The sequence below is a fragment of the Phallusia mammillata genome, chromosome 6 (assembly GCF_965637545.1).
Source record: "Phallusia mammillata chromosome 6, kaPhaMamm4.hap1.1, whole genome shotgun sequence".
Classification (NCBI taxonomy): Eukaryota; Metazoa; Chordata; class Ascidiacea; order Phlebobranchia; family Ascidiidae; genus Phallusia; species Phallusia mammillata.
The window spans coordinates 19,573,959-19,583,602 of NC_137257.1; the positions used below are offsets into that span (position 1 = coordinate 19,573,959).

The 9,644-nt window shown below is 39.6% G+C and overlaps 1 protein-coding gene across 2 annotated transcripts; it reads left to right on the forward strand.

Annotated features, from left to right (window-relative positions):
• Nucleotides 1-165: 165 nt before the first annotated feature.
• On the forward strand, nt 166-9,157 carry LOC145233506 (chondroitin sulfate synthase 3-like). Of its 2 annotated transcripts, none has more exons than XM_080098243.1 (10): nt 166-1,001; nt 1,091-1,130; nt 1,209-1,286; nt 1,482-1,660; nt 2,419-2,507; nt 5,472-5,588; nt 6,204-6,443; nt 6,510-6,635; nt 7,752-7,909; nt 8,391-9,157. In XM_080098243.1, the coding sequence occupies exons 1-10, from the start codon at nt 887-889 to the stop codon at nt 8,650-8,652; spliced, it is 1,404 nt and encodes a 467-aa protein (XP_079954369.1). In that variant the 5' UTR covers nt 166-886; the 3' UTR covers nt 8,653-9,157. The 2 variants fall into 2 exon arrangements, with proteins under 2 accessions (XP_079954369.1, XP_079954368.1); XM_080098242.1 differs by having other exon boundaries at nt 167-1,001; nt 5,472-5,612.
• The last annotated feature ends 487 nt before the right edge of the window (nt 9,158-9,644 follow it).

A 9,644-nucleotide genomic window follows, 5' to 3' on the forward strand; every position in this document is an offset into this window, starting at 1 on the left:
TACTAAAGCGGATGCTTTATTTTATACCAGTTCAATAATAGAAGACCGCGCAACAATAGAAACGCCAAGAGCGAGAAAAAGGCAAAACGCACGCTTCGATAAACACAATGCAAACACGCAAGAGAGGTCGCCACACTAGCACTGTAATCATTAACATTGGCCGTCACAAATTATACCTCAGTGTACATGTACCAATATAGGGTAGTGTTGGCAGCATTTTGTGACGTATAGCTTCCTTTGTGTGTCGCGTACCAACTCCAGACAAGCGGTAATCTGATATTGAATGTCCTTTGTTAGAAAATGCCTAGCCGTTACAGGGCAGCCTGTTCATTGCTAACCTTAAATCAGGAATAATTATAGAGATAACAATGTATGCATAGTGTAAAGGTTGCGGTGTTATATAATGATTTTTGTTTTGACAAACCCGTTGCTGTTAAAATTGTTGTCCATAAACATGTACAGCAAAATTTGCAGCAAAGGTTAGCACTTCACCAAACCATCAGGTAGAAGAGCATGAGAAGATTGCAATGATTCTATTGCCAACAGCCATTAAAGAGAAAGAAACCATTTCAGTACAAAATTTACAAACCTGATGCAATTGTAATCCAGCTTGCAGTAAATTTGCAAATTAAGTTTAGTGATCTTCAAAACATGACAGTACAGCTGGAAACCTATTGTTTGAGTTGCTACTTGGTTCAAACTGAAACCGTTGTGACTAATCCACTAGTTACAGACATAGATTTATATTCATTGTTGAATATGTGCATACTCTGACTTACGCTCTTCATGGGCAGTTGACTATCAAAGACTTTTTCGACCCAAATAGCATTTCTGTTGAGCAGCCACAAGTCGAGGCTGCTGTAAGACAGCAATACAGTTCAAAGCAATGGAGCGCAAAACTGTTCAATTTGTAGCTGCGTATGTTGTTGGTTGGTTTTTGGCAAGCAACGTTTGGACTAAAGAAGCGAATTTGGCTTTAAAAACAAGTTTCCTTGCCAGAGGTGGGTTGGCTTATCAAGCTCTTCATCTATTGATCTGTGAAGTGTAATGTCAGCAAATGTTTTGGTTTAAAATTGATCGCTATTTATAGACAGCAATGCAACCAGTATCTGCCCACCAACATGTAAAAAGTGAGTAACTTGGAAATGAAAAACACTAAGTTGCTTGCAAGTATCCCAATAAAATAAATGCTATTTGTCAAAATCTAGAATGCTGGACACTTGTCTGTCGTGTCCCGACGTCACGGAAAATGACGTCAACAACCAGACTTCATCCAACACTTACCGGTATGCTTGGCCATACTTTGTACCCTTTAAACTTAAAACCGCTTGGCCAATTTTTGACATACTAATGACATGTTTTCCTAAACAAGCAACTTACACATTACCATGACTGAATATGTTTGAGATTGTTAAGCTGTGCTTATGTATTGCTGAAGGTTAAAATTTTTGCTTATGTTATTGGCTTTGTTGTTTCTTTAGATCACAGCCTTATCAGCCGAACACTTTTGCAGAGGATACCTCAAATCGTTGGATATATTACCGCGATAATTTTATCTATGATCGAATCAATACTGGTCCCAAAATAGGAATTAATGCGAGAATAAGGACTGAGATCGAACGGGTCAAATGGAAGGCTAAGAAGATCCTACAGCAGTCAGGTACACCATAAAAAACTTACGTTTGTTACGTGTTGAATACAAATGCCTCAAACAAGAATCGAAAGGCTTTAAGTCTAGTTTCGTCAATTATTAATAAATCAAAACTTATTTCGGGAATCATAAAAAACTGGCGAACTCTCTATGGAAAAAGGTATTTTTTCTAGGACTTAAAAGCAATGTCCGCTTGTATAGGTATAAAACACGTTATTTTTTCTGAATAGATATAAAGCTAGTTGTTTAGTGATTGCAAACGCAATTCCTTCTTTAACCTTTAGTAATGCCCATCTTGGTCATAATAAGAAAGGAAATTTGATCCTATGATAAATGTAGGGTGATTGCACTTCTAATCAACATGTAAATGTATAGTAGTAGCAAAATTTTTTTGATACTCTATAGGCCAGATGTCGGCAACCCGTTTTGCACTGCGGACCGTTTTGAAAGTGAAATTTTATCGCGGATCGGTCTTTAAAAAACTTCAAATATTTAGCAAAAACGCCTAAATTAGTTTATCATCTCCGGGATGCATGCGCAGAATGTTGTAAAGCATTTAACCCGAACTCCTCGCAGACCGGTACCGGGCCGCTGACCGGCGGTTGCCGACCACTGCTCTATAGGCGTTTATAAGCACACTGGTGGCACAAAATGATCATGTTATGACATGTAATGCCGTGTAATAGTATCAATATTTATCTTCTGTTCCCTGTTTAATGGTTTTGGTTGATAGGCAGGTAGTTTACGCTAGGCATTTATTGATTTAGGTGTTGCGACAGCTAAACTGAAGTATGTGGACCTATATGTGAAATACGACCCGTTTGTTGGCAAAACCTACCTTGCAAACTTGGAACAGGCAAGTCCGACAAATATTTGTGTTTGGCTTCGTTATTTGATTGGTTATCTATAATTTATTGTGGCTGCACAACGGTACAACAAATATGATTTGATCCATTATTGCAGCGGTTCCCAACCTTTCTGGTGCCGTGACCCCTTAAAACAGTTCCTAAGTTGCAGTGACCCCAACGATAAAATTAGCAGGCTTTATTGAATTTGACTTCTAAATATCATAAAATTTATTTGTCACTATTGTTACGGAAATATTCTGTGCCCGAACCCTGCAATAACGGCCCACCACCAAAGCCAAAGATACCGCGCACTGGTTTAATTTTGGGCAGCGCAACTTTATTAAAACTATAAAATAAACCACGATAAAAGTATAGCCACGTTAAAATGCAACAACACGTGGCGACCTTCAACAAACCAACACCTCGCGTTACACGCGCCACCCAGAGAAAAAGCCTGTTTTGCATAGCAGAAGTTGCTTTTGTAAGTGCCTGATTGGTAAAGCAGCGCGTTCCAGGCCAATCAGCGCAATCCATGGAACCCTACAGGCAAACGAAGGGAATGCTAACAACGTGCCACAAACCAAATAACACAAGAGAAAAGAAATGCGCGTGACGGTGCAAAATCAAGAAAACAAAGTGAACAAAACAACATAATTGTGCATGACCAAAATATTTGGTCACATTCCCCCCAGCCTAGATATGTCCTACCCCTGTAGGACCGCACATGCGTCGAAATATTCTTATAACGCCTTTAAAATCATTCGCTGCAATGCGTCACTATGTGAGGCCGCAGCCTATAAACGTTTTTCACTAATGACACACAGAGGTGGACCATCGCTCAACCACAACCGTTCCCTCATCGATCGTCTTCTGCTTTTTCGTCGCTTGTTGACGGGTGACTCGGGATCAACTCCGCAGAGGAATAATACATCATTCAAAGAATTGTCCTGGTTGAGGCTGTCTTTGGCGCAACGTCCGACGCGCGCAGTGTAATCAGACGTCAGCCGGTCAACCTTCTTGAGGTAGCAAATGGATCTTAATCTAGGTTGGTCGATTGGTCATCGCAAGACGTAGCACTTCATGCAGGAATTTTGGGTCGCTGCGCACCGCTTCGGTTTTTCTTTGACACAGGGGTTATCGAGCCGCACAAGTTCGTGAGGCAACCGTTCCATGGGCATATCACACTGTCTGCAGAATTCCTCGGGTGGCAAACGTTCCACCGGCACATCAGACTGACTGCAGCATTCATCGGGTGGCAAACGTTCCACCGGCACATCACACGGTCTGCAGAATTCCTCGGGTGACACACGTTCCACCAGCACATCACTTTTGTACCACAGCGGGTGTCGTTTCTGGCGGCGCAAACCGTGCTCGCGTTTCCTGGACCCAAGAATCGAACCTTGCTGCGCTTCGCTTTAGATCCCCATAAGGTGCAGCCTGCAGATCAGGCACAGTTTCTTGCAAATACGCCAACTGATCTTCAGCAACCAGGCCCTTCAATAGCGCTTGTTTATCTCTTTCCGGCGCTTTCACGTGATCACAATAGGTTTCTAACAGTATAGCAACGTCATAAAGGCTTAACCTTCCGCCGTAACGCGGTGATTGCGATAAAACATATAAAAACATGGTTAATTTCGATCCACCCAAAAGAACAAAACGCTACCCAAAAACTGACTTTTCTCTTTAAACTAAACCAGCGGGTGGTGGTGACAGGGTCCTGGCGTGCTCGCCAATTTGTTACGGAAATATTCTGTGCCCGAACCCTGCAATAACGGCCCACCACCAAAGCCAAAGATACCGCGCACTGGTTTAATTTTGGGCAGCGCAACTTTATTAAAACTATAAAATAAACCACGATAAAAGTATAGCCACGTTAAAATTCAACAACACGTGGCGACCTTCAACAAACCAACACCTCGCGTTACACGCGCCACCCAGAGAAAAAGCCTGTTTTGCATAGCAGAAGTTGCTTTTGTAAGTGCCTGATTGGTAAAGCAGCGCGTTCCAGGCCAATCAGTGCAATCCATGGAGCCCTACAGGCAAACGAAGGGAATGCTAACAACGTGCCACAAACCAAATAACACAAGAGAAAAGAAATGCGCGTGACGGTGCAAAATCAGGAAAACAAAGTGAACAAAACAACATAATTGTGCATGACCAAAATATTTGGTCACACTATGCTTTCTTTTCCTGATACTTGTCTTTCGGTGTATCATTAACAGCCTGAAATTTTACTCATTAAATTTCAGTTTAGTTGACTATTAAGTTATAATTAGAGGATAGTGATATTATCGCGAGAATGTAACACAAGTTGGCAGCTGACTTGGTGATTATGATATGTAAATGCAGTATTATTACGTAATAAAAGGCAATAATCAGCATTTTGTGAAAACAATTAGGTCTTCAAAAAAGAAAGATCCACCTTGCTGTAGTTACTAGTTTTTATACGAGTTAACAAACCATGGCGGAAAGGCATGTTGATAACTGTTCTTTCGGTTTTTATTTGCTAAATTAGTCCACGGCTTAAAATGGGTTGGAAGCCATGGCCTTAGGCGACTCCAGGCAAATTGTCAGGCGACCCCACTTGGGGTCGCGACCCACAGGTTGGGAACCGCTGCATTATTGAATGAAAAAAAATTATTTTGTTGAGATTTTAATTAGAATAGCTTTCCTCTTCAAATAGGCAGTAATAATATAAATAATCGACCCTTCGACGTCCCATACAAGACACCTTTATCAGGATAATGGCATACATTGCAAGACAAGAAATGACCAACACTCGTTTTATTGCTTTCTTTTATTCGTATCATGTTTTAATAGTTTCTTTATGTAATTAAACTGTGGCCACAAACTCCTTTAAAAGTAAGAGTATAATGATCACTTGGCCGAATGTCCTGGAAACGCCCCCAAATTAACCAGCGTTTTTAGTCACTGTAGCGCAATGATGAAAAGTACTTTCTGTTTGTTTGCAGAAAACTGTAAAAGGCAACTTTCAAACAGGAAGTACTATAGTTGAATTCAACTCTCCGTTTGTGACTGGAAAACCAAAACTGATTGATATCACACTAGAAGATAGTAGTAAACATATGGTAATTGTTTCCACTGTTTACGAGGTTTGTTGGTGTTTTACCTACAACATTTGTGAAAGATTTTTACCTAAAACTTTAACAGTTCTGTTACACACCAACGGACAAATAAGCTTATTACCACTCCACACACAAGTGTTTACTTTCAAAAAATCACGCTTTTATGTTTATTCACGTAACTGTGTACAGATCTAAACCCTTAAAGCCTTGGGGCAAGCCAGTGTACCCTGTTAGCACATCAGGGACTAGCGAACAGCCAGCTTAGTTAAAGGCCCGTTAACCTGTGGCTCTGTTTGCCGAAAGACGACTCGCAGACCACCATTGCTGCTGTGCTCATATCAACTTATAATGGTGCTTGTACGATTGAGCAAAGTTTTCAGACTATCATTGAGTATTAACTACAAAATGAATGCACCCTTGAAATGTTCAAAGAAGTGAATGAACTTTTCAAGGTATTGTAGGTAATTTTAAATGTATTAAAATATTGATCACTTTCGTTGCAATTATCTATTTACAAGATCTGAATCCCATTATTATCACAAAAATATTTTGTAGTTCTGCTTTTTGATGCAAAAATGAAACCTATGGAAGGTACATAACAAACGATTTTATATTTAGGCGACCGCCCGCCTTGAGCGATTTCTACAACGTTTCGAAGCAAACGTACTCAAGCGTGACCCGTCCATTTCCAACACACTTCGTATACAGTTTGTATTTTTTGACGCTGATCGACAATTAAATACCACTCGGAAGGTGATTTCTCGTTTTCGAGAAAAAAATGCAAAAACTGTGGTTGATTTCCATGTGATAAACGGAAGGTTTAACAAAACATTTGGATTGCATGATGCTACAATGAAGGTGAGAAAAACATGACAAGCTTCATAGTTGGTATTTTTTTAAACCTAAACGCTTTGTTTTTTTTAGTGCCATGACGACGAGATTGTGCTTTACATGGACATCGATATGTTCATTACGAGTGATTTTCTGAACAGAATTAAACGAAACGTTGTGAAAAATAGTACCGTTATGTTTCCCATTCCTTTTTCCCAGGTCGGTATTCAAGCATTATATAGCAATATATCTAAAAATCTGTCAGTTTTTGCTTCATGCATCACAAGTTTGTAGTAAAGTTTTTTCTTGCACACAGAGCAGTGTGCCCGAAATTGCATCCCGAACCCGGCCCAAACCCGAAAGTATAAGCCCGAAACCCGACCCGAACCTAAATCGTTTTTGAGAGGCTCGTTAGGCCCGAAAGTTTGAATTACAGGCGCGCATACATTGAAGCCTCAGGAAAGACCGAGACAACAAAGTACGAAGACAATTGATCTTAAACAAGGCGTTTTAGGGTTGCTTGACATTAGAGATGTACCGAATCGGCTGATTTTCGATTCGGCCGAAACCGAATATTCGGCAGTTTTGCCGAATAAATTCGGCCGAATCAACCGAATCATTTATGACGTCACGCAAAGTCGTATGTTACCCGTTTAATATGAAAGCATAAGTTTTCCTACCAGGCAAACAGTTCAGAATACTTGTATTTCGTCATAAATTTGGTTTTGTGGGGTTTAACATTGCCTCAGGCATGATAGCCAACCTGTCAATGAATTTCTGAATTTGTTGTTTGGAGTTCGAAAAACAATAATGCTTTAAAATGTATGATACTTGGCGCGATTTAAAGTATGGTATAGATTGAAAGTCTGTGTAGTACCTTATAAGGCTGAAAAGACACGTTTTACGCATCAAATGTGTGTTCGTAAAAGATTCGGTTTCGGCCGAATCGCAACAAATTATTCGGCCGAAACCGATTCTTTGCAAAAATGGCCGATTCGGCCGAATAAATTCGGCAAACCGAATATTCGGTATACATCTCTACTTGACATTAGGTCCGGTCCAGCAATTGACTATACTTGGTTAGTTAAATTTGTTCCAAAAAATGCTGACATAGAGGGTAAAGTCTGGCCCAAATCAAGAAACCTAAGCCCGAACCAGGCCCGACTTACAACTCTGGTTGCACATATACTCATGGCACGTAACCGAACGGCGATGTGACGGTAGTATTGCCCTCCCCTGTATTTTTTTCCTGCGGACGCCCATGGCACATGGTCTATTAATTCCTTTTGGAAAAATACCTAAAGATTTACATTTTTGTTTAATATCACTTTGCAGTACGATCCAGAAATTATGAATGGGGCATCGAGGGTGTTTCCCCTGCTGCAAACACGTGACAAAGAGCAGATAAGCAAACAATCAGGATTCTGGATTTATTACGGATTCGGAATTTCGGCTATGTACAAATCCGACTACACAAAAATAGGCGGCTTTATGTAAGTGCGAACATTACGCTTACGAAGTAATCTAAATGGTCTCGAAACTTACTTAACTGTCGTGTTTTCTGCACTTTTGAGCCACCATCAAATAAAGGTGGATTTGTTTTGGTGACTTATATCTGAAATATATGAGAAACGATAAAAAAAAAACCACGTTTTTCTGAGGAAAACTTATTCTCAAAAAGGGGTTTAAAATAAAAACTATTTCGTAAACAAGATCAAAACAGATTAAATTAAAACATTCTCCTTAAATTCTGCCTAAGAGCAATGTACCACTCAGCCCAACACATACAAAATTAATCGAGAATTAAATTCCAAAAATCGTGTGTTCAGACCCTGTCGAAAAAACTCTATAATGGCAGCTATTTTTATGAGCTTTAAATTAACCCACGTTGTGTACTTTGTTCTTCAGCTGGTTGTTTAAATCTTATTTTTGTTTAGTACAGTATAACTATTGTAACTTTTCTTTTTTGTACAGATCCAGTCGTACAGGTTGGGGAGGCGAGGACGTTGATTTTTACAAAAAAGTCCTTGCAGACCCGGATTTAACTGTAATGAGCGCTGTGGACCCGGATCTAATACATGTCTTCCACCCACGTAGATGCGACATTGCGTTGCCTAGCGACCAGCTTCGAATGTGTTTTGGTGCTTGGGCGGACGGAATCGGGTCACAAATGAATTTGGCTGCTTTACTGTTACGTCAAAACAATAGTGCTTATGAAAATTTTGATATAGGTTAAAGGGAGTACGTTACTGCCATTCATTCTCAAGCAGAATGAACCCTTCAATATTCGCATTGTTTGGATTCGTTGGGTGACATTGGTGTTACTTGATGGGTTTCGGTTTTGAGTCGGTTATGCACACCAAATACTGTAAACTGGTAAAGGTGAAACGTTGGAGAACTTATGAGTAGAACAACCTTAGAAATACGGCTTGCAAACCTTTGAATTTGGATTCTGTTTACCTTTATTTCATTTTGCCTAGCTCTTTACTCCAACTGGACACAAATTTTTCTTCTCATAGAAAAATCAACACTCGGTAGTGGGCGGTAAAGAGTTATATGTCAAGTAATTGTTGTAATTGTTACCTGTACAGTGGCGGGCTTGTGTTTATGCATCTAAATCATGAACAAGTATTCTTGGCATACTTAGCTTGGCACACTGTGCTTTGTTTTTAGGCGCAAACGTTTTTCTTTTTGTCACTGTGATGAAGGCATCGTGCAATAAACTCAAGAGCACCAGTTCATATGTGTAAAAACACGATGATGTGTCAAAAAATGTATCTTTTTTACCACTGTAACTGCAAAGTATTGCCTTGTGTTTATTTTACCTTTCCTTGTTTATCAACTCATTGATAGATTTCATGCATTGTATCAAACCCAGTCTCTTTGCATCAAAGTCACCAAAGATGGTAAAATTTTAACTTTAAATTATTTCCCACAATGAAAAGGACAAATGATTCGCTTGTAAATGTGACTCGAAACTCGAAACTCCAAAAAAACTCCGACTTGACTTGGACTTGATGAATGAACGACTCGGCTTCATTCTAGAATCGTCTATAAATCGAGACAATTGAAATCATTGGATCTGAGTGGATTAGTGAGTTTTATTCTTCTGGTGACGTCAAGTTTGTAGATCCTACATAAAAAATACCCAAAACTTATTTGACGAAATAAGTGTAGGTTTCTTAACAAATGATTGTGGTATTAAAAGGAAAATACTATAGGACTTTT